Genomic DNA, 21,932 nt, shown 5'->3' with positions numbered 1-21,932 from the left:
ACCATTGCTAACCATTGGGTGCCGGTCGCGTACCTTTTTAGCCCTCCTGTATATCCGGCACGGCCATCTTGATGGGCGTACTGGTTGGGACAGAATAGTTCCAACTATATACCGGTTCTTTTTTTTCACTTTCTGGATCTGAATGCACTGGAGTTGATAATCCTTGTGCGTTGCCGAGAATGCTCAAATGTGAGCTACTCAACAGTACGATGTTGGTTGATCTCAGTTGAACGGCATATCAACCGTGTGGTAAGTCGACTAGACGATCTACACGTAGTTAATTTTCTTAGTATACGGTGTACCTTGACTATATTTTGTTCTATGATGTTTTCTTTCTTTCTCTGTTTCTAGACTCAAGTCCTGATTTCTTGGCTTCGTAAGAGCGAAATGTCTGACCTAACATAGAGAGTAGTTACTTTCCTTGATGGCTAATAGAAATTAGTTCTCTGTCTCTCTCTCTGTCCTTTTTTTTTATTATTATTTTTAATCGTTAACCTCACCATAACTGAGGGATGGTACAGATTGACAGACAGAAGGTTATATTTGTAGCAGGTCATGTGATGTCGTCTCGGGTTTGGAATCGGGAATGAACTTTTCCAATGTTTCCCCCCCTCAATGTCTTCTAATCCGACATAGTTCAGCCCATCCGAAGAGCCTGACGGACGGGGGATCTTGGCATTGTCCTGACACGTATAGTGGATGCGAAGGAACTAATTGAATTATGCGTTCGAGTCTTTCTTGTGCGTTTTGCCGGTAAGTAGGACACTCGAATCATCCTCGGTTATTGGGGCACTCACTGATTGCTCCAGAAAATCTAAAATCAAGTGTGTAAATTCCGGTAGCTCTCCTTGCCAAAAGTGTCAGAAATCGCAAATTCCCGGTTGCATCCTTTCTAGGCCGCGACATGTGGCCACCCGAGTTTCTAGGAGGCGAGGCCGTAGTAACACGGATCACAAAGATCATGAGGAGCCATCAGGGCCACGGCCAGTCTCACCAAGCCATGAAGAGAGCAGAGCAGAGCTATTTTCAGATTGTCTCGGAGGAGATTCGGACATCTCACGGACCGATGAGCATCTCGCCAGCCTTCCGACAGGCGTGATCCTCAAGTCTTTGAATGTTTTCACTAACAAGTTTCCGGAGTTGGGGATTCTACATCTTCCGACACTCATGCAAGCATTCGAACTAGGTTGCTCCAAGGAGACGAAAGTTTTACTGAGTGCCATACTTCTAGTGACGAAAAGCCAACTGTCGTTTCTCAACCCCTCTTGGGCAAGTAGTTTACTGTCCGGGAAAGATTATGAGTTCTATGCCCGGCAGGCTCTCTCTGAGTTCATTCTTCAACCGCCAAACATCCAAGTTGTCCAGGCGCTTCTCATAATGACTCTCTATGAGTGGGGAGGCCGGAACTTCCATAAGGCCTGGGTTTACTGCGGTACGTCGCTAATTGAGATTGACGTACATCATGGTTAATACAAAGGACAGGCATCGCTATTCGGATCATGCAATCGATTCATAGTCGACGTATTGCCCCGTACCCGCTTGATACTGATACTAATGCGGGAGCAGCCAAAGATATGATTGCTCCGGGAATAGAAAATAGAACGATGTGGGCTTGTTTTATTATGGACCGTATGATTAGTTCGGGGACGTACAATCCGCCCATGCTTCCTTTATCTGAAATGGAGAAGCTGAAGGTTTCCCGACCCCTAAGTACGGTTGAATTTGCATTCGGGACCAGTGCAAGCCTTTGGTCTGGAGCCACAGGCCAGAATATTACCTGGCCGGAGCGTCAGCCATCGGGCCTTTTAGACATCACGCAATGTTATGAGATTCTGGTGTCTGGCTTTGATATATGGGCACAAGTAATGACGTTCATCTTCAATGATGGTCGGCGAGCACCAGGGATGTGTGCCCCAGAGAATTGTCCTTGGGTACCGGGTTCCCCGTGGTCAAGAACCAAGGCACAATTAGAGAGATGGAGAGCCGGCCAACATGATCGCCTCTATTACCCGAGTAACAGCGTTGCAATCCACATGACCTTGGGCTATGGGGAATCATTTACATACATTAATCTTCTCTATTATTTGAGGTCAGACACTAGCCTGTCTCAATGGATGTGAGCAAGTTTATGGCTAACATAAGTCTATGTACAGCACCCTTATGCTTCACCGTGAATATTTCCCGTTCCTACCAACGGCAGAGTCAGGCCCGCGAGGACCCGTGGACCACCCCTTGCTCGAAGCGGAGGCGCCCGCTGGCTGGTGGGAAGCGAGTGCATTGGAGCTCTTCACTGCTGCAGAACACATTGCCAAGCTGTTGCACGAGGCATCTGAATGCGGTGCCCATCTCATGACGCCATTTGCAGGCTTCTGCGCTTTCTCCGCGTCATACATGAACCTCTACATCTATCGGTTTCCTCGAATGAATCTTGGTCGCAGCCCCCAAGCTGAGCAACTGATGAACTTCTGTCTTGCATACTTGGAAGAGTTTCAACACGTGTGGAAGTTGGGAGAGGCTTGGGTACGTGTCTCGTGTCGGATAATATCTATATCATTACACAGCGCCACGCTAACGTCTCGCTAGGTGTCGACTCTTAAACATGCATCAATCCTCTACCAGCGAGCTTCCACTGACAGGGGAAGATACTTGGGGAAGTCACGGATGGACTTCGATCACCTTCACCAGTCGATCCATGAGTTCCGAGTCGTCGACCGATCGAATGAACACATGCAGGAGATTGAAGGAGCCGAAGGGGTGGTCTCAACGGCAACTTACGGTCCATCTGTGGACCGAATTGATACTGGGACCGAGATTGAGAATCTTAGTGCACCATTGAGTCATCTGCTTGCAGATGTCAGCACTTACTCCCATGGACAGGGCGCGTGGTTGCAGTGGTGGCCTACATTGGAGGATGTTGAGCTTGCGCTAGAATCATGACGAGCGATAAATAGATCACTCGCAGTCTTATACTCTAGCGAAAACGCGTTTTGAATACATCAATCGCAGGACAATTGTGAAAAGCAGTCCGACAATAGACGTAGCACCCGCATAGTACGCCGCCGGTCGGTATGACTCGATATTGTCCTCTTTGCCGGAGAGTGAATAAATACCGGACGCGATAGGCGACCCCTGCGAAACTTTAGCCCAGAACAGCGCGAAGAAGGGAAGGGAGGGCTGATAATCTTACAAAAAAGAAACCCACGAACCATCCTGCCCAGAGAATTGGGAGTATACCAAGTGTGTTCTTACCACCGAACATAGCGCCCACGAGGCTGGGAACTAGACTGAAAAACGCACCACATCCGACGCCATTCAATACGATGAATAACGATAAAACACCGGTCGTGCTAGAAAAAGGCCAGATAACAAGGGCACTGAGTCCAGCTAATGCGAGTGAGAGGATAAGACTGTTGATCGGGCCCAAGAATGAATCCGCTAGGAAGCCGGCCACCACCCGTCCTAGAGTGGATGCCACATTCCAAATGGCTAACATGATGACTCCTATATGATGGGAATGTGTAACAGACCGCGCAAAGATTGGAATAAAGTAGGGGGGAATGAAGAGAGGGAAACAAGCCAGCCCAGATCCGACAAACAGAATAAGGAATTCTTTTTCGCGGAATCGATACCTAAACACCCATCATGTTAGCAGACTTTTATGTGATCTGGTCTACAATCGCGCAGTATGAGCTCACCATTGCGGTCGTGGAACTGAGTTCTTAGCATGGCTGGGTTGTCGGATTAGACAAGCAGCTGGAATACATATTCCCCATAATAGAAACGCCAGAATACGGAATATCCAGCCAAGCGATAATTCCTCTACCATCATGTTGGTCGCGATGCTCATAACAGCCGCACCTAAACTGCCACCCCCAAAGACGACTCCTACAGCTAGCCCCCGGTGCTTCTCGAACCATTGCATCGGGGCAGTTGAACATGTCTAGTAAAATCCGTGAGCTAAAGGATGACACCACTGTACTCACTTTGGGAGAAGTGTAACGGGTAGAATAGGAGAGACGCGAAGGTGTGAGAGGCAAACGTACCAGAATCGTCAAGCCTCCTCCTACCCCAAAGATGACACCGTGTGTTATAAACATTGCACCGACGTACTCGGTCGCCCAACTCGAAAGGAACTCTCCCAGGCCCATAAGTACTGCTCCGACAAGAGCAGTTCGTTGATAGCCCCATCTCCGGATTACCAACCCTACTGGTATGCTTGACGATACCATGAAGGATGTGGCGAGGGAGCCGATGAACGTCAACGTCGTTAAAGAAGAAGAGGTTGATTCCAGTAGCTGGACCTGCAGAACCCCCCAGGAATAGATGATGCCAAGATAGACAAACAGAGAGCAGGCTGCTGCTGTCACGACAAGCCAGCCTCTCCAACCGTCTACAACATCTTGGTGAATTGTGTGGTCGCTGTCAACAATAGGAGACGAAACCTCCGTTTTTGAGTGTGATTCCGAAGAACCTTTTGCAGCTTCTTCCATGGCTGATGACCCTTCTGTCGCTTCAGGAAAGGGTCTCTGACTGAACTATGATCCTTGAATTGAAATTCCTGAGATGTAAGCTCTGCGTGATGGAAATTCTTTCGCTCCCTGGGGAAATTCCTGGATTTCAAGCATTTCTTCTTCCACCACTTGCTTAGCCCAAAGGCCGACGAACCGAAAAAGCCGATATTACTTGAGCAAAACACTGATTCCTTGCCAATTCGAGACTAAATCTCGTGAAGTACGTTCGAATCCGAACCACGGCTATTAATCCCCAGGCAAAAATCCTTGAAACCGAGTAATTTGAAATCCGATGGTTCGTTAACACTTAAATCCGATGATGGGCCAAATCCGACTCCCATTAAAAACCCCTCACCGTACTACTAAGGAATCTTTACGTTAGACTCTAATATTACCAAGATGGTATACATCACTTGGAGACTGCGAAATTCGAACTCAAATCCGAGGTAGCTCGTAAAGAACGAGAAAACCTCAGCTACACGCTGGCGCTGAGAGCCTGCAATGAACATTTCAAGAGTGATTGCCGATCACCCAAGGTGAAATATTGTTGGACCCACCAGCTGCCGTTGAGCGGATATCGGGTTTCGGGTACGAAAGTTAAGAAACGTTGCCGCATTCCGAGTCTTTCCATATATACCTCTGACTGATCGCAACGAGAAAGCTGCACAGAGGCGTGTTTCATTGCATCGCAGATTATCGTGTGGCTGAATCTTTGCACGCTGTTCTACAGTAGAACCGTCCAATACCTTGGCAGTCCAGCATCAGTCTCTGAACTCACGCATAACGGTCGATTTCTTGTCGAAATGGCACCTTCCAGGATAGATGATGAGGTTCTAAAACCCAAGATTGACGAGCAAGGCTCAAAAATGGCGAAACCCAACGGCGAAGGCCACCTTCTTCATCGATCCCTCATAGAGCACCCTGCCAAGGTGGAGAGTGCAAAAGGTTTGATGCTCCATCTCTCCGATGGCCGAACTGTCCTTGATGCCTGTGCTGGCGCTGCAGTTGCTCTGATTGGGCATGGTCGAGAAGAGGTACATGAAGCCATTATGAAGCAGATGCAAAGTGTCAGCTACGTTCATACACAATCCTACACCACGTCGTCGGCGGAGGATCTCGCCAACTTTGTTCTAGACGGCAACCCCCACGGACTGGAAAAGGCCTTTTTTGTCGGCAGTGGTAGCGAGGCTGTCGAGTCCGCGCTGAAACTGGCGCGACAGTATTACTACGAGAAAAATGAGCCTCAACGACTGCACTTTGTCTCCCGGCAGCAGAGCTACCACGGCAATACCATTGCTGCCATGTCAATCTCCTCGAATCTCGCGCGCAAGGTTCCCTTCGATGGCTTTATGTATCCCCATACCTCTCATGTCTCCCCCGCCTATGCATACCGGCACCAGCGGATGGGGGAGACGGAAGCAGAATTTACAGCCCGTCTCCTGCAAGAGCTTGAGGAGGAATTCCTCCAGATTGGCCCCGAGAAGGTCATTGCCTTTGTGGCCGAGCCGATCGTGGGCGCGACAGCGGGCTGCGTCACAGCACCAGCTGGATATTTCGCCGGAGTGCGCGCTCTATGCGACCGGTACGGCGTTCTGCTGATCCTCGATGAGATCATGTGTGGCGTGGGCCGATCGGGAACCTTTTTCGCCTTTGAACAGGAAAAGGTCGTTCCCGATATCATGACCATTGCCAAGGGGCTTGGGGGTGGGTATGCACCCATCGCAGGGGTTTTAGTCCACCAGAAGGTGATCGACGTGCTCCGCCGGGGAAGCAACGCGTTCAATCATGGGCATACTTACCAGGCCCACCCTGTGTCTTGTGCCGCTGCATTAGCGGTCCAGCAGATCGTACGGCGAGAGAATCTAGTCGCACGCTGTGCCGCTCTCGGCCAATTACTGGAGCAGCAGCTGCGGACAGAACTGACAGATTGCTTGTCCGTTGGTGATATCCGCGGTCGTGGCCTGTTTTGGGCTGTAGAGTTCGTCCAAAACAGATCAACCAAGGCAACCTTTGATCCAACGGTGAGATTCGGATTGCGTGTTCAACGAGCTGCGTTCGACCGAGGATTGGCCGTTTATCCCGGTGCGGGCACTGTGGATGGAATTCGAGGAGATCATATCTTGTTGGCCCCTCCTTTCACGGTCACAGAGGCGGAGTTGCGTCAGATATGCAAGATTTTGCGAGAGGCAATCGAATCCGAGGAGAAAGAATGCCTCTCTTGTTGATTGGACGTGATAGAGGACCTATGGGTTCGCGCATCTATGTATATAAGCATTCGCTGAACGATAGACTCTTTTAGGTAGATTAAATACCCCATTCCGTGATTTCCTGGGTTTTTCTTTTGGCCAACTCCATAGAGTGATGCGATGTCACCATAGCGCGGTTCCATACCCGGAGAAGGCATCAAATCCCATGGTGCTGTGCAGGAATTGTCTTATTGGTTAGTCCACTGTAAAGCCTCCACCCGGTCAATTTAAGGCCACTGCATTCGTTGTGGCATTGCATCCTCGATATTTCCGACGATTTGAATATTTTGTTCTGGTATAACTCCGACGGTTTCTTTCTTTAAAGGAAAGGTGGTCTTGAACTATCCAAGAACGTCGACCAAACACAGCGGGGTCGCTCATATCTCCTCGATAATGACACCGCCGACGAAATCGAACCGTTGGCCCAACTGTGCTGTCTCCAAGTACTATATCGAAGCCCAACCGAGGCATTTGAGGACCCGTCCTGAGGAGAAGTGTCGTGGCGTACGCTTTTTACGCACCCGAAGACCTCATCGAATGAGCTTTCTGCCGGGGTTACCGTCTGTCCGGGATATTCAGGATATTTATGCAGCCATCACCATTCCCAAGCTGAGATATACTATGTTCTCCAGGGTCGAGGAGTGGTGATTATCGATGGAGTTCCCCATAACGTTGAGAAAGGGAGCGCGGTGTTCATTCCGGGTGATGTGCAACATTCAGTCACGAACAACGAGAAGGAGTAGCTCAAATGGCTCTATGTCTTCCCTGCGACAAAGTTCAGCGACATTGTATATCATTTCGCGGGGACTGGCAGGCTGAAGCTGTGATAGAAGGGTTTGTTGGGAGGGTATATTCATGACTTCACATGTCGGTGCTGTTCACCTTCAAAACATCTCCAAGCGAAAATTGGTGACTCGATTATTCATCGAATCCTTTGATCCTTTCTCCCCCTGGGCATTTTCTATCCTCGGTGGCGGCTGAAGGACTAGATGGATCGGCTCCAGTCCGTTAATTGAATCCTTTGTATCCGGACTACTTAGGGCAAGGTTATTTTTATGCTTATTCCAAACCAGAAGAACGCAAGGTTCTGCGAACTGGTTTTCTAGATAACACAATCGTCCAGCTTCCATGTTAGTGTCATCTCGCTCAGTTGAATGAGACCGAGGAATCAACATAGTAGTGGCATGACCCGCCAAGGCGCACAGGAAGTTGAATCTTTCGCAGTCCCCACCGGTGTTTTGTCGCCGATCCCAAGGAGCGTAATCTTTTCATGCTGATCATTTTCTGGTCAATTGAACGACGCGGAAAGGAATGCGATCAGCATTTCAAGGGCCCATAAAAAGCTACTTGTCGCTCTAGGTAACATTCTATGGCTGCGTGTGGTTATGCTTCACTTCTTTTCAGAAGGTAGAATAGACTAACCATCTCCGACGGGGACACTTTTTTTCTCTTTTCGTTCTTGCCCTTATCGCCTTTTTCTCCCCGAAATTAATAGAGTGGGATAGAGCTGGATAGTGGATATACTCTACTAATATCCCTTCGTCATGGACATGGATCAGTGTTCATCATGTGCCAAAGCTGGACACGATGCAACATTGCAATTTAGGAAAAGGAATTCAAGTAATACTCCCTAATGCTAAGAGAGCAAGGACAAGGGGTTATGCAGGATACCTCACCTCAAGATCCTTGTCGGCCTTTGACAAATATACCCACTCTCATTATCTACTAGATGGAAAGGAGACGACGGAGTGGGCCTTCCGGGATGACATCCTTGCGATCCAGAGAAAATGTAACCCTTTTATCAGGCTTTCATGTGCTGGTGAAACGAATTTATCTCTTCCAAATCATGCCCTGCATGATTCCATGGATTTGGTACCTCCAACGATCAGAGTGACTTAGCCATGGTGCATAGAAACCCTGTCCGACAAGGATGACATTTCGGTCATTCGATGCTAGTAGAAAGATGAAGTCCACCTGCGGGTGTGTTTGGGATAGAGAAGAACAAAAGTTCTCTCTGTCTTGACGGCTCACTCGACACAATGAGCAAGTTCGAACCCGATAGCTGGAAGCCTGCGGTCAATATCTCGACTTGGCTTCTGATGATAACGGCCATATTTGTTGCTTTTGCCCGACTTGGGACCAAATACTGGATTATCCGTTGGTGGAGTGCAGACGATTATCTCTGCATCGTCTCGGTAGTAAGATCACCGGCTGTTTATGAATCTTCATGAACGTGTAATAGTGACGGACCATCTTCCAGGTGATCTGTATAGCGCAGTCGGTTGCTCTTTCTATGGCCACCGCAAATGGCTATGGTGACCATTATGATTCACTTTCGGAGACGAGCCACGAAGGCGTCATGAAGGTGAATCCCTACAAAAAAACCTCCTCGACCCTATCGCTGATGGCCTAGTCCAATAGTCACAATATGCTGCGACCATCCTTTTCATTACCAGCATGGGTTTCTCTAAGCTGTCCTTTATCCACATTTTTTGGAGCGTGACACCCTTTCATCCTGATCGTCATATCACCGCCGGCCTAGAGATCGTTACGACCTTGTGGACTGTGGCCGGTATCCTCACCGCGGCTTTCCAATGTAAACCGCCTCGAACATGGGACTATCTCAATGGCCAATGTATCAACCGGCGGGCATGGTGGAACTGCCTCTGTGTGATGAACATTTTGACCGATGCCGTGGTGATGGCTCACGGAATCTTCATTGTCGCACGGCTTCAAATGCGCTTGAAGAGGAAGATAGTCCTGACCATCATTTTCGGACTTCGCATCCTGTGAGCACATCGTCCTTATCTATCCCCCTCTCATTCCTCGCTGATGAATTTTTGGCAGCGTAATTGCCGCAATTGTCGGGCAGATCGTCTATGTAAATGAAACGATTGATTCCACGGATCAGACCTCTGGAACCTCGCTTTTCACCATATCGACGCAGGTCGCCCAGTGTTTGAGTATCATTACCTGCTGTTCCCCCCAGTTCAAGCCGTTTCTTGACAACCTTCGTTCATTGGGCATTCGCGTGGACGGGAATTCGCGCCATGGCGGTTCTGACATGGGATATAAACATTCAACGACACCATCGCATAAACCGCAGGAAGCTGGGCGTCAGCTCTACGAACTGGCTACTATTCCTCCCTTTGAGGGGTCTTGCCAGACAGCGGTTACTGCATCTGGATCTAAGCGGGATTGGGACGCAGGGAGTGAGTCCAGTCAGGCCTATATTATCCGCGAAGTCCGCACGTGGGCTATTGAGGAGTCGGTAAGAGACCCTTTGCCGGTATCTCTACACTAAAACGGGAATGTCGTTCTTCTACACAAAACCTTGATGTTGCTCCTTGATTGAGATATTTTGCCTTGCTTTGTACCGTTCACTCGCCTCTCTAACCACGTCCCCCCCCTCTTTCTCTCCCCTTTGGATTCCCGTATTTTCCCATTATTTCCCTCAGTGAGATTCCATTCCCCTTTCCAGTAGCTTGATTGTAGATCGTTACTCCGTGTAGTTCTAAACTAAACGTTTAATCCCTGTTACGCCGAGGCGCTAAAGAATGTACGAGCAAGGGATTTCCCGCACGAAAACATGCTCCCCAGCCTGTCAGATGTCTCCCAATCTCCACAGCGGGTACATCTAGACCCTTATACGCAGCTTGATCCAAGGCGACAAGAGCTATTTTGGATGTCAAGCTTGTGATTGGGGCGGTCTCTCATGCTGTGAACCCTGGTAGGGTTGTATCGTCGCTTTCCTCTAGCTTCAAGTGCAGATAGTGGAAGACATAAAATTTCATTTGTTGACCTATATTGCACGGTTCTTGGTGGGACACCAGAGGTTGCCGGGTAAAAAAAAAAAATTAAGAGACCCTTGTCCTACCGGTGAACCTGCATCTATGTGCCCCTCTGTCGCTCATTTTTCTCTTCTGTTTTTATTCTTGGGTCGCAAGGCTCGATTGATTGCTGCACCCATTTTTGGTCTTGGTCCTGTCACTTGGATAACTATTGCGACTACGCAGTCAAATTCCTCGACATGTCGACCCACGAAATGAAGCACATGGCGCCTCCCATGCTAAATGAGGTGGAGGGACAACCATCTTATCAAAGCAAAGACGATGCCTACCTGGCTCGCATGGGGAAGCGCCCCGTTCTAAAGGTGAGGCGTCCCTCAACTGCGCCCTTCGCATAAGCGTAGTAGATGCTAAAGGAGTCGTTCGGAAGAGAAACTTCGGTTTGATGTCAATGGTGGGCTTTAGCTGTACGCTTCTGGTCACCTGGGAGGGATATATCTTGTAAGTCACTGCGCATTCCTCACGGCGTTGACCCATAGCTAACACCAGTCGCTTCCAATAGATTATTTCTACAATCCTTCCAAAAGTACCGTTCACCTCATGCGACATTGAGACCTCTAGGGTGGAATACTGATCAATCCTTAGTGGTGGTCCAGCTGGCTCTGTATATGGCTACCTTTTCGTCTGGGCTGGTGTAACAGCAACTTTCGTCGTGATATCGGAACTTGTATCGATGTATGTCTCCATCCGATATATTTGCGCTGGTATAAAACTGATCGAAGAGCCACAGGGCTCCCACAGCCGGTGGACAATACCATTGGTGCTCGATGATGGCCCCTCCATCGGCGATGAAGCTGGTTAGTTACATTACAGGTATGTTCCACTCATCACCCAAAGCAAATAGTGGCTGGAAATCGCTCACGATCAATATAGGCTGGCTCACAGTTATCGGGTGGCAAGCCACTTTCTCATCCGCAATGTATCTCAATGGAAACATGATCGAAGCCCTTATTATCCTTACCAGATCAAGTTACACCCCTAAACCATGGCGAAGGACTCTATATTCATGGAGTCTCTCCGTGATTTCCGCTGTTATCAACATCGTCGGTGGTAAAGTTCTACCCCGGTTCGAGGGTACCATTCTGATATTCCACATTATCGGGTTCTTTTGCATTCTTGTCCCCTTGACTTATATGGCGGACCACAAATCGTCGGCGGAAGAGGTATTTACGTACTTTATCAACGACGGTCACTGGCCTACAAAGGCACTTTCGGTGTTTATCGGGTTGACGGGACCCGTCTTTGCTTTTGCTGGGGGTGACGCTGCCGTACATGTAAGTCAAATCGTGGATATTCAATGCGGAAAATATATGCTAACATCTGTATCATAGATGGTCGAAGAAATGAACAATGCAACGACTGCTGTTCCCTTATCTCTGATGCTTACAGTGTTAATCAATGGTTCTATGGGATTCGGAATGATGCTTGCCTTGTATTTCTGCCTCGGCGATATTCAAACCTCACTCAATTCACCAACAGGGGTACCCTTCCTGTCTATCTTCCTCCAGGCAACAGGATCTTTGTCTGGTACCACGATTGCAGGAGCTCTTGTAACGGCCATGGGATGCTGCAATACCATCGGTACCCTAACATCAGCATCACGTCAATTCTGGTCCTTCTCTCGTGACCGAGGAATCCCGGGCTGGCGAGTGTGGAGTAAGGTGAGTGCAATCGATCAAGCATAAACCTGACCCCTCAAACGTAACTGACAACCGTCTAGGTGACAGAGCGCACAGCGATCCCGACATATACAGTCCTCCTGATGGCAAGTATCGGGTGCCTCCTGAATCTCATCACGATCGGCTCAAATGTGGCATTTAACAGCCTGGTATCCATGTCCATATCCGGTCTTTACCTGTCGTATATGGCAGCTGGGGGGCTTCTGCTCTACCGCCGTTGCACCGGCGCAATCGGAAACACGAGTGCTAATGAGCAGTCGGTGATCAACACCGCAGGGGCCAAGTTGGTCTGGGGCCCATTCCACGTTCCGGGCATCTTAGGTATCACGATCAACATCTTTTCCTTGTGCTATATGGCCATTGCTACTTTCTTCGGTTTTTGGCCTCCAATTAACGATGTCAACACGCAGACAATGAACTATAGTATTGTTGGAACAGTGGGGACCATCATTCTGAGTCTTTTGTATTACTTCGTTCGGGCCCGGAATGTGTACGGTGGGCCTGTTATAGAGATATCATGATAGATTTGTGGAGGAAAAAGTTATAGAATTGTGGAGGCTGGGGCTGTGGCTAGCATAGGAACCATTCAAATACCAGGGTAAGAGGTATAAATGTCTCCCTACGCCGTGTTTGTTTGTTGAGGGATTTGACTGTACTTTTGGACGGTGTATCACATTATGTACATGCCTATTGATGCATCACTAATCCCATTTACCCGGAAAATTGGATATGGTGTTCGTATATATTAACTTGGTCTGGAAAGATACATCTCTTTGTCTGCCTTTGGAACAAGGATATGTTTACCTTTCAATTAGTTTGCATAAGCCATTAATATACTACTCCGTCTTTTAGTGTTTGACGTTTTGAGATCCCCTTTAATACAGCAGCCATCAGGCTACGTTCATAATCAAATAGGCTGCTATCTAGGATAGGGTATGATACACGGTGGGTAAAATTTGGTGGCAGTGTAATGTGGCCCATAATTGAGATCTTCGTGATGTAAATCCTGTACAACAATCAAGACGATTAGGGATCTAGATATAAAGGTACCTAACTTTACGTTCGCTCTACTTCTGTGGAGCAGGCCTAGGTCTAGGTTGATTGGCGATCACAGCTATTGTACTACTTTATAACAGATGCACTTAACTGGACAAAAAATGGTAAAGGCTGAAACAGTCTCTGCCCCATTTTGACCAAGCATATAAGATCCTCATGATCCCGCGTCAAGATGTAACGTTGCTCATGCTCACCTCCTGGGTAGCTCTAGTTAGCTACAGTTATGATCCTTCTTTGTCATTGACTTCTAATTTATATATATAGCAATAGTCTAGAGAATGGATTAGTCTAATATTGTGAGAGGCCTTTAATACATTGCGCATTCAATCATCATGCATCTTATGCGATGCCTAATAATGCTCTGAAACATTGCCACATTGTAGCTGCTGTCCATCTGCTGGATGCCTTATACGCATTGGCGTATACATTGACTGCAATAACCGGGTGAAAGATTTGCCAGGATACAGGTCATATGCTCGAAGCCTGGCGATATATTACCACGTTTAAGGATGAGACGATATCTGAGCTATATATGGAACAGTCCGAAGCTTATTATCAACAGCTGCTGATCGGAGAACCCTGTATGTCACTTGAGACCTTCCCACCTGAAGGGTGGCCTCGTCGCCAAGAGTGGGCCTATCCAGAAAATTGGACCAAGTTATCGACAACGTCTGGCTGTCCATAAAATGGGTTTGGCTCCACAATGGATCAAATTCGCATTATTGTTTGAGTACGCGATCGCCCATTGTTTCAGACTACAACTGAACGTGATTCTGAATGCTATCCCTGAAGACATGACGGGTTATTTAAACATCTCTTTATCCGTGGTAGCTCCAAGTAAATCATTCCAACCAGAGCTCACATAACCAAACCACCTATACGATTACTCTATTTCCTCTCCTCCCGCTACTCTATCCTCCTATCTTCTAAAGTTAAGCAGATCGTATCTACTGCGCAACTACTCGCCATCATGCACTTCTACACTACTCTCGCCGTCGGCCTCTCAATCCTCGGATTCACCTTTGCCACTCCGTTCGACGATCCAGTGCAATGGAAGGTTTCCGACTTCACCACCAGCTGCGGCTCAGAAGACTGCAACTACAACTTCAACATCGCTAGCAATGCCAGCAATGCTTCCGGCTTCAAAACCTCCTGCACGGGCGTCCCTGCCGAAAGTGACTATGCGCCGTGCCAGGACAAATCCACAGAGGCGAAATTGATTCCGGGGCAATATCCGACGTGGAGTGTGCATGTAAAGCATACGTGGTATGAAGGAGAAGCTAGGTATACTGCACACGGTTTAGCCAATGTTACGAATACCATGAAGAGCTTCCCTATTCCAGTGACAGAGGTGTATGGAGTGCTTTGATTCCAATCCTGTGCTGTTTTAGAGATGAGAAGGTGCTATTCAATGCCGGGAACCTTTCTTTGGGGTTGCTTCGATAATGTTTGTAATTTTCAGTGCAATATTTCGAAATATACTTGTCATATTTAATGATTGTTGGTAGGGCCTGCGTAGTGTGTAGCAGTTAAGCCTGTCCCCAATGAATGTTAGGAGATGTGACCAAGCCACATGACAGCCAAGAGTGCATTTTGTCGCACGATTATAAGTCTATGGATATATATACGCCATCTTTCATGGCCGAGACCTTTCCACCCCGCTCAGTGGAAGCCAGGAATAGCGAGAAGGGGATATTATCAACCTAGATCTGATCATGCGGCAAAATTAGCCCTACTCACATGAGTTTAAAGGTCATTTCTGAAGCTATTCAGAAGGGTTGAAGGTGGTGACAAAATACACTCTCCGTCATCCGTAGTTCGTGCATAGCAGAGATCACTTAGGGCGTTGGCCATCAGCCGGAAGAGTCTTATAAATCACTGTGCCGGGTGTGATGCTCAAGCTCCTTCCTGATCTCCGCCAACCCTTTCCTCTGCCTCCCCTCAAGATCGAAATTGCTCTCTTGGAGCCAGAGTTCCAGAGACTCCTTGATGTGCTTTTGCTCCCATTCCTCCTGTAGGATTGAGTACCAAGCCGTATCTCTACTCCTGCCCTTCACAACCATGTGCTGTCGGAAAACGCCTTCAAATGTGAATCCAAGTCTCACCGCTGCGCTCTGAGATGCCCGATTCAAGGCATTACACTTCCATTCTACACGGCGATAACCGAGAGACTCAAAGACATACTGTAGCAGAAGATAAACCGCTTCAGTTGCACCCGTAGAGCGTTGAAGAGCTGGGGAGTAAAGCACGCTACCAATCTCCACCCTCAGCTGCCCCGGAACGATGCTCATGAGCGATAGCTGCCCCACAACACGACCACTCGAAGAATCTTGGATGGCAAAGAAGAATGGATCGGTAGACATCGATTTGGCGGTTACTGCTGCGCGGAACGTCTCAATGTCACTCCACGGACCATCCATCATGTACGTCCAGAGCGCGGCTTTGGTCTCGTCATTTCCTCCGACAAGGAGGAAAAGTTGATCTGCATGTTCAGGGCTAAGATGGAGCAAGCGGACAGTACGTCCTTCAAGTACCACAGCGGACGGCCTGAGCGCTGTTGGTTGTGAGACGGGAGGGCCCAGCGGAGGCGACATGGTCTATATTTAAGTCAAATGGGCAATTTTAATAGCCAGTTCGGTGTGAGAATAGCAGGAAGGGTGTGGATGGGACAAGATTCTGTCCATTCTATTTAAGTGTCGATCGTATCCTATGAGTCACCAAAGGTAATCTAATTCCGAAGCTAAGCGATAATCTAGGGTATTTTTGACCTCGGGTGGAAATTTCAGGCATCATATATATCAACAATATAATACAATTAAAGCCAACCCCATCACTGAGGAGCCGACGGTCTAGGTCTTATAACTTCAAACCCCTTCACTTTTTTCTCCTTCCGCTTCCACCTCCAAAACCCCTTCTTCTTCTTATCCTTCCCTCGGTTCGACGATTCCGCTTGGCTATGCTGCACATGGTCGAAAGTAGGAACCGAAGCCGGCGGCCGACCGTAATATTGATCGGCTTCGCGATATGAATAGTCCACAGCTTCTTTCGCCTTCGATTCTAGATCTAGGGCCTCCATTTCTACTGATTCAATACTTGGTCCGCGGGATTCACTTTCAGACTGGGATGGTGAGGAGGGAGAGATCACGCTCCATGCTGAAGGTATGGAGGCGGTTTCAGATCGGGGAGCGCGGAAGAAAGAGGGATGTTTGTCTCTTATGGGGAGGCCACTTAGAAAGGATGGCCGACGAGGGGTGGAGGGTCTTTGAGAGTATGGGACTGAAATTTCTAATTCTTGTTAGTCCTAAACGGTGTCTCGGCACGAGATAAGGGAGTACCGTTTGGGTTGAGGGCGGGCAGTCGTGCGAAGGACATGCGGCGTGTTGAGCGGCGCGAGAGTTGGCCAATTCCGAATACCTAGGTTTCTGTTAGTGTTTGCTATTTGGCTGTTGAGGATAGTACCGGTCCTTACTGGAGCGTTGTGGGATTGGCGGTCCTGGTCTGCGGAGAGAGGATCGATGATTCCGAGTTTACTTAGAACAAATTGAACTAGGTCGTAAAGACCGTCGACGATGAATCCTATGAACAGGACAATTGTGTGTATAGATATAATGAAGTATCCGACCAAGGCCTTGTTTCCCTCGTACACACCTGCTTTAGGGAGGAATGTGCAGCTCATTGTGATGACAATGAGCCGCGCAGTCGACAAGTAGGCATGTCGCCATGCCCGCTGTGTCCGCCAGCTCCGTAGCAGGCAGGCCAAGATGAATAGCTCGCATGAGATCAGAACGATGATTTGACTAAGACCCGAGGTTTGTAGTGCGCCGATAGCTAGGCCCCTCACAAATGGCACCATGTATAGAGCATCGGAAAGCCAGTCGGGGGTCGAATATCTTGGGTATGAGCCCTTGTGGAAGAAATTGTTTTGCCTGCCATTCTTGACTAAGTACCGCACTATGAAGGCTAATGACACAGCTAGAATTGCCACAAACGAGACGGCGAGAAATGACCGGTAGACTGGAAACCATGTCGCCATAAGTGGCTGATATAAGGACAGGGCAACGATTGGGTGAAGAAAATAATCTAGGACAACTCGCGCGACACTCCAACCTGTGTTGTGCATATGGTCCAGGATCTCTCGTCGAAGATCTATCACCCGAGTTGAACCTCGGACTGGGAGCAGTTGCCACGCCCATTTAGCAAGCCATAGAAATTGGGTTGTCACGATGACTCCAAGAATGATGAGAGCCAGGTTGACGACGGCATTAGTCCACAGGTCACTCATGGTCGTGGCTCCCAGGAATTGGGCCATCTCCTCCAAGCCGTAAGTTGCATTTACGGCATAAATATTGTCGCGAACACCCGGGTAAACGAATTGATGTGTAACGGGCCAGTTTTTAAAGATGAGAGATGACCAGGCCAGCTCGCCTACCGACGCCCGAAAAAATCCCGGGTATGATAGTGTCAGAGATCCGGTCAAAAAGATAAACTGAATATATTGCAAGCAGTCACCCATCCCCGGGAAATATGACTCGGCCGGGTCTCGAGCCACATGCGCCAATTCATACCGAAAAATACTTCTACCACGGCCGCGACAGATCCGAAGGATGGCGGCTATCAGCCCAGTGAGAATCATGATACCCAAAGGGATCCCCTTCAAAGCTCCTGATGCGGTCGAACCAATGTAAGGGGTGACATTGGCGACGACGCAAGAAATATCGCTCTCATTCAGGCGAAGACGAATCGTCGTCGTCAAAGTATTCATGCGATATGGATGGCCCAGTGAGTATGAGGCATGATAGATTGCGTAAGTTCGAGGATCAGACCTAGCTCGTCAGTACCAAGCTTCCTCTAGATGTCGTTTCAAAATACCCACCTTGGATATTCCAGAGGAGACCTTTCGGGGCAGACTCCTTTGAATTCCAGTTGGTGGTCATCAGTAACGACCGAACGACCTAGGGTTTTTGCCTCCACTGATATCCGCGCCGACGCACCACCGATGGCATCACAATTATTGGACACATAATCGCCCTCCAACTTCAAGGATAAGGTGGCTGTGTTGGCATCTTCCGTGTTGAGATAACCACGTAGGCTTGTTGGCTGGAATATCGGGTCGACTAAAGCCTCCTCGCAGTCCAGCCGGCGGAGAAATGCTGCCTGTGTGCGGCATAGAAATAGCGATCCTATTATTGAAAGCACCCAGAAGAGTTTCAAGCTCTTACAGTGCCACATTCTGTCTTAAAGGGAAAATACATGATCGTGGCCCGGGGTTCAGAGTCTGCAGAGCTCTCCTAGATGACATTTACCGAGGATGAAGCGGGAAAAAGAAATACGCATACATTTTTGAAAAAAACTCAGCTAAGTAATTAATTAATCAGTATGACTCGGCTGATGGCTTAGCTCCATGCTATTATTAACTTAACCCAACCTTTGGATGAGTAAACTGGTCAGGTGCCCCTTGCCAGAAGCCACGCGCCCGCCACACAGGTCTCGGCGGACACAACGAGGCGTCTGACCTTTTAAATACTGTTACCCATACAATGAAATTCGTTTTCATTTTCTCTTCCACATGTCTGTCTCCCAACAATTTTCCAACTGGGATGATAAGAAAGAAAGTATTGCTGTTAAGAAAAATAATAAGTAAATTGAAGATATAAGAATCATAAGTATTTCTTAATTATTAACTAATTCGTAAGTACTTAATAACTGGTTACAAAGTACTTAAGAAGTACTTATTCAAAGAGCAGATATAAGAGAAATAACTTAAAATAAGAAAAAAGACCTAGAGCTCCTGGAGAGACAAGCAAGATTACAAGATATAAATTATAAAATATAAGAAATACTTAAAACTTGTAAGGTAGTGGGTATAGAAAATGTCATGTATTGAAAAGTTTGCAAGCCTCGTAACATAAACCCTGAGCGGTAATGGGCATGTGCACCGCTAGGTATGTCACATGACCAGTTTCGGGGCGCCCGACTGTTTGAACGAGGGGCGGCTGGCCTGTAACCTGCCTTTTTGGATTTCGGCTCCACCAGCACGAAAGGAATTTCTTCCGAAAATTCCCCAAAAGGACGCAAATAGGTTAGGGTTCCGTATCGGGGGCTCCCATTGGCCCACCGCCCTCTTCACGGCGGTCTTAACCGCTCGCCTTTGGAGTCAATTGGGAACATCGGCCCCTCAGCCCTAACTTAACAATCACTAAGACTATTTTAAAACGAACTAACGTTTGAACGGGTAAACCCCCTCCAGGGTCAAGTGCCGTGCATCTCCACTAGCTTTTCTCCTAGACTTGTTGGTCTTTTATTTTTACCAATCTTTCTCCAGGATCTCCGGGAGGAGTAAAGAGACGGACAGGCACGCACTAAGCTAAGGCCAATGAAATCTATTGGAGAATCGGTGCACCAAACAGATACTTATATAATGAAGATAAAAGAGATAGGCCTTCTCCACTGAATGGATTTCCTTAATCCAGTGACAGACGCTTATACCTCGTATCAACAGAAGGTCTTGACTGCCCGGGAACTCTTTCGAAGACATAGGCATTTTCTGGCCACCGGTGCTCCTGCCGAGTGATCCTCTTCAGTCCGTAGTCAAAATTCAAGACGCACTGGACCGCACATCCCAGAGTCAATACGTTAAGAACCAACGCGACGATCGCGAAAAGCAACATCATCTCCTTGCTAGCAGTGTTTGCCCGTCGAGTGTTTCCGCAGAGCACGATGATCCGACTTAGTAAATATGTAATCAATCCGAGAAAGCAAGCCTGCATACAATCAGTGAGAGAGAGACGGGAATCAGACGGGAGGCTCACGATGACAAAGCCCATGGCAACTTTCCGTTCCGACTTCACGCAGTAGATGCCGAGGAGCATGACCACTAGGGCGGTGGGGATGAGAGCCAAGGTGAGAGAGTATTCTGGCTCCGCAAAATGAACATCGATCAAGTTGTACTGGACGATAAAGCCAACCAAGAAAAAGAAATTGAACTTGATCAAAACCAGATATATCTAAAATCTTTTAGTCAAAGTCACTGGGGAGCGTGTCGGTCATCATTACCTCGTATGCCATATACCGCACCCTGAGCTCTGCGCTACCGTGAATGCATTTATAAATTGCCCAGGCATAATCCTTGTGAAGTCTATAGGCAGCAGGAATAATGATCAGAGATGCCATGCCAAGGATAATGGGAACAGCAAGTTCCGCCGGTCGCATGTATTTCCAGATATCCCTGGAGGAATCCACGAGAGGGTGACCCATTCCGTCCTTCTCATATCGCAAAGAACGGGTAGCTCCTCGCATTTTAAGGAACTGCAGAACCGAATACACGACAATGCAGATATTGCTGATGCATATGGCCAGCAAGGAAACATTGTTTTTGTGGTGAATTGCATCCAGAGAGAGAATTGCTTCATAAATGCTTGCGAAAACCACGATGCCCATGCCCATGGGAACTACATAGGAGATGGTAATTTGGGTTACATTGGAATTGACCCACGACAGCCACTGCACGAGGATGTATCTGTTCCACGTTAGAGGGTTCCAGTGGCTTATATTGGCAGATGTCTGTACTGACACTTCAAGGATAATGACAAGCAATCCTTGCATCAAAAGGGTCCCACAGAACCACCACTCATTCTTGGTGGTGGGTCGGTACATCGACTTGACGAGGAAAATGCGGTCCTAGGAAGCAGCGAAAATCAACATAATCTCAATTGGATGATCCTGTATAAGCTCTCAGAGGCTCATCTTGATACGTGTGACGATATTTATAGCGCAGGTCAGAAATTTCTAACTCTCGGTGTCAGGGAGCCTCAAGCTCATGAGTGGGTTTCACCTGCGACCTAAAAGGGCTAAAACTAGGGCGTTAAAGTCCCCGCAACTAAGCTGATCTGCACAATGGTTCAGCACATAGTTTTCATAGTCGGCCACATGTATCCACCAGACAGCCTTGAATGGGCTTTCAAGTGTTCGTTCAAAGTGTGTGGCTGTCCATTGACTGGCTTGAGCCTTGCAGTCATTCTTCGAAGTTCGGCGACCCCTTGGACTAATGCTACTCCATTTCTCGGCTAAATCATTGCTATCCCGCGTTTGCAAGTCCTTCCTATTAGTGGATCCAGATTAGTCTTGCAACGCCTCACTGGCCTATATCATACTCTTTAACGTCACTAGGAGGCAGCGACAAATGGAGTCAATTGTCTAACGACGCTAAAGTCAGAATTATAATAGTAAAACCTGTGGCCTCCTTCGGTGAGTAGAGGGTTATTCGCCACAGCAATTTAGTCTTGGTTCGATTAGTTCATATGGCATGCAAATCCCTGTGTTGTTGTTAATCACCGACCTATTGGAAACCAACGGTTCATCCAATTGAAACGCACCGTGCGTCTATAAAATGATGTTTTCCAGGTTGCCCATGCTAGATATTGACTCGGGCGGATTTTGATTAGGTTTGCGTACTGGAGGTGCTCCTCCACCGGATGGATAGGGGAAGCGTACCCATGGTCCAATATGCTGGAACAAAGACAATATGTTCCGAGTCGTCTCGGATTGCCAGGTGAAAATCTCGAACGATGCAGGATACCTCGCAATATTCTTGTT

The 21,932-nt window shown here is 48.0% G+C and overlaps 11 protein-coding genes across 11 annotated transcripts; 7 read left to right on the top strand and 4 right to left on the bottom strand.

Annotated features, from left to right (window-relative positions):
* The first annotated feature begins 664 nt into the window (after positions 1 to 664).
* BDW43DRAFT_294487 (uncharacterized protein) lies at positions 665 to 1,503 on the top strand. The gene is made up of 2 exons (XM_032043945.1): positions 665 to 753; positions 810 to 1,503. The coding sequence occupies exons 1-2, from the start codon at positions 722 to 724 to the stop codon at positions 1,468 to 1,470; spliced, it is 693 nt and encodes a 230-aa protein (XP_031894158.1). The 5' UTR covers positions 665 to 721; the 3' UTR covers positions 1,471 to 1,503.
* Positions 1,500 to 2,353, top strand: BDW43DRAFT_304720 (fungal specific transcription factor domain-containing protein; the record flags this gene model as incomplete). Its single annotated transcript, XM_032045655.1, has 2 exons — positions 1,500 to 2,116; positions 2,314 to 2,353. The coding sequence occupies 2 exons, from the start codon at positions 1,500 to 1,502 to the stop codon at positions 2,351 to 2,353; spliced, it is 657 nt and encodes a 218-aa protein (XP_031894157.1).
* An 11-nt stretch (positions 2,354 to 2,364) lies between these two features.
* On the top strand, positions 2,365 to 3,400 carry BDW43DRAFT_294486 (uncharacterized protein). Its single transcript, XM_032043944.1, has 4 exons — positions 2,365 to 2,520; positions 2,584 to 2,836; positions 2,878 to 3,129; positions 3,188 to 3,400. Exons 1-3 carry the CDS (start codon positions 2,392 to 2,394, stop codon positions 2,916 to 2,918), a joined length of 423 nt encoding a protein of 140 aa, XP_031894156.1. The 5' UTR covers positions 2,365 to 2,391; the 3' UTR covers positions 2,919 to 3,129; positions 3,188 to 3,400.
* On the bottom strand, positions 2,581 to 3,941 carry BDW43DRAFT_324063 (major facilitator superfamily domain-containing protein). Its single transcript, XM_032049874.1, has 3 exons — positions 3,696 to 3,941; positions 3,188 to 3,629; positions 2,581 to 3,129 (listed from the first exon to the last, which is right to left on the bottom strand). Exons 1-3 carry the CDS (start codon positions 3,920 to 3,922, stop codon positions 2,965 to 2,967), a joined length of 834 nt encoding a protein of 277 aa, XP_031894155.1. The 5' UTR covers positions 3,923 to 3,941; the 3' UTR covers positions 2,581 to 2,964.
* Positions 3,942 to 5,314: 1,373 nt separating this feature from the next.
* BDW43DRAFT_304718 (pyridoxal phosphate-dependent transferase) lies at positions 5,315 to 6,736 on the top strand (the record flags this gene model as incomplete). The annotated part of the gene is made up of 1 exon (XM_032045654.1): positions 5,315 to 6,736. The coding sequence occupies one exon, from the start codon at positions 5,315 to 5,317 to the stop codon at positions 6,734 to 6,736; it is 1,422 nt and encodes a 473-aa protein (XP_031894154.1).
* Positions 6,737 to 8,796: 2,060 nt separating this feature from the next.
* BDW43DRAFT_324056 (uncharacterized protein) lies at positions 8,797 to 10,061 on the top strand (the record flags this gene model as incomplete). The annotated part of the gene is made up of 4 exons (XM_032049873.1): positions 8,797 to 8,955; positions 9,018 to 9,122; positions 9,179 to 9,546; positions 9,605 to 10,061. The coding sequence occupies 4 exons, from the start codon at positions 8,797 to 8,799 to the stop codon at positions 10,059 to 10,061; spliced, it is 1,089 nt and encodes a 362-aa protein (XP_031894153.1).
* Positions 10,062 to 10,787: 726 nt separating this feature from the next.
* Positions 10,788 to 12,805, top strand: BDW43DRAFT_304716 (amino acid/polyamine transporter I; the record flags this gene model as incomplete). Its single annotated transcript, XM_032045653.1, has 7 exons — positions 10,788 to 10,910; positions 10,976 to 11,046; positions 11,191 to 11,280; positions 11,336 to 11,418; positions 11,479 to 11,879; positions 11,937 to 12,266; positions 12,326 to 12,805. The coding sequence occupies 7 exons, from the start codon at positions 10,788 to 10,790 to the stop codon at positions 12,803 to 12,805; spliced, it is 1,578 nt and encodes a 525-aa protein (XP_031894152.1).
* A 1,362-nt stretch (positions 12,806 to 14,167) lies between these two features.
* Positions 14,168 to 14,958, top strand: BDW43DRAFT_255330 (uncharacterized protein). Its single transcript, XM_032039863.1, has one exon. It carries the CDS (start codon positions 14,311 to 14,313, stop codon positions 14,707 to 14,709), a length of 399 nt encoding a protein of 132 aa, XP_031894151.1. The 5' UTR covers positions 14,168 to 14,310; the 3' UTR covers positions 14,710 to 14,958.
* On the bottom strand, positions 14,959 to 16,052 carry BDW43DRAFT_255329 (GNAT family N-acetyltransferase). Its single transcript, XM_032039862.1, has one exon. The coding sequence runs from the start codon at positions 15,932 to 15,934 to the stop codon at positions 15,209 to 15,211; it is 726 nt and encodes a 241-aa protein (XP_031894150.1). The 5' UTR covers positions 15,935 to 16,052; the 3' UTR covers positions 14,959 to 15,208.
* BDW43DRAFT_294481 (uncharacterized protein) lies at positions 16,053 to 18,877 on the bottom strand. Its single transcript, XM_032043943.1, has 4 exons — positions 18,214 to 18,877; positions 16,810 to 18,163; positions 16,676 to 16,754; positions 16,053 to 16,625 (listed from the first exon to the last, which is right to left on the bottom strand). Exons 1-4 carry the CDS (start codon positions 18,567 to 18,569, stop codon positions 16,171 to 16,173), a joined length of 2,244 nt encoding a protein of 747 aa, XP_031894149.1. The 5' UTR covers positions 18,570 to 18,877; the 3' UTR covers positions 16,053 to 16,170.
* Positions 18,878 to 19,457: 580 nt separating this feature from the next.
* On the bottom strand, positions 19,458 to 21,113 carry BDW43DRAFT_255286 (uncharacterized protein). The gene is made up of 4 exons (XM_032039861.1): positions 20,911 to 21,113; positions 20,394 to 20,856; positions 20,150 to 20,344; positions 19,458 to 20,101 (listed from the first exon to the last, which is right to left on the bottom strand). The coding sequence occupies exons 1-4, from the start codon at positions 20,991 to 20,993 to the stop codon at positions 19,802 to 19,804; spliced, it is 1,041 nt and encodes a 346-aa protein (XP_031894148.1). The 5' UTR covers positions 20,994 to 21,113; the 3' UTR covers positions 19,458 to 19,801.
* Positions 21,114 to 21,932: the final 819 nt, after the last annotated feature.

The sequence above is a fragment of the Aspergillus alliaceus genome, assembly GCF_009176365.1.
Source record: "Aspergillus alliaceus strain CBS 536.65 unplaced genomic scaffold BDW43scaffold_91, whole genome shotgun sequence".
Classification (NCBI taxonomy): Eukaryota; Fungi; Ascomycota; class Eurotiomycetes; order Eurotiales; family Aspergillaceae; genus Aspergillus; species Aspergillus alliaceus.
Note: the sequence above shows the minus strand (reverse complement) of the source record. Positions and strands in the feature narration are given on the sequence as shown.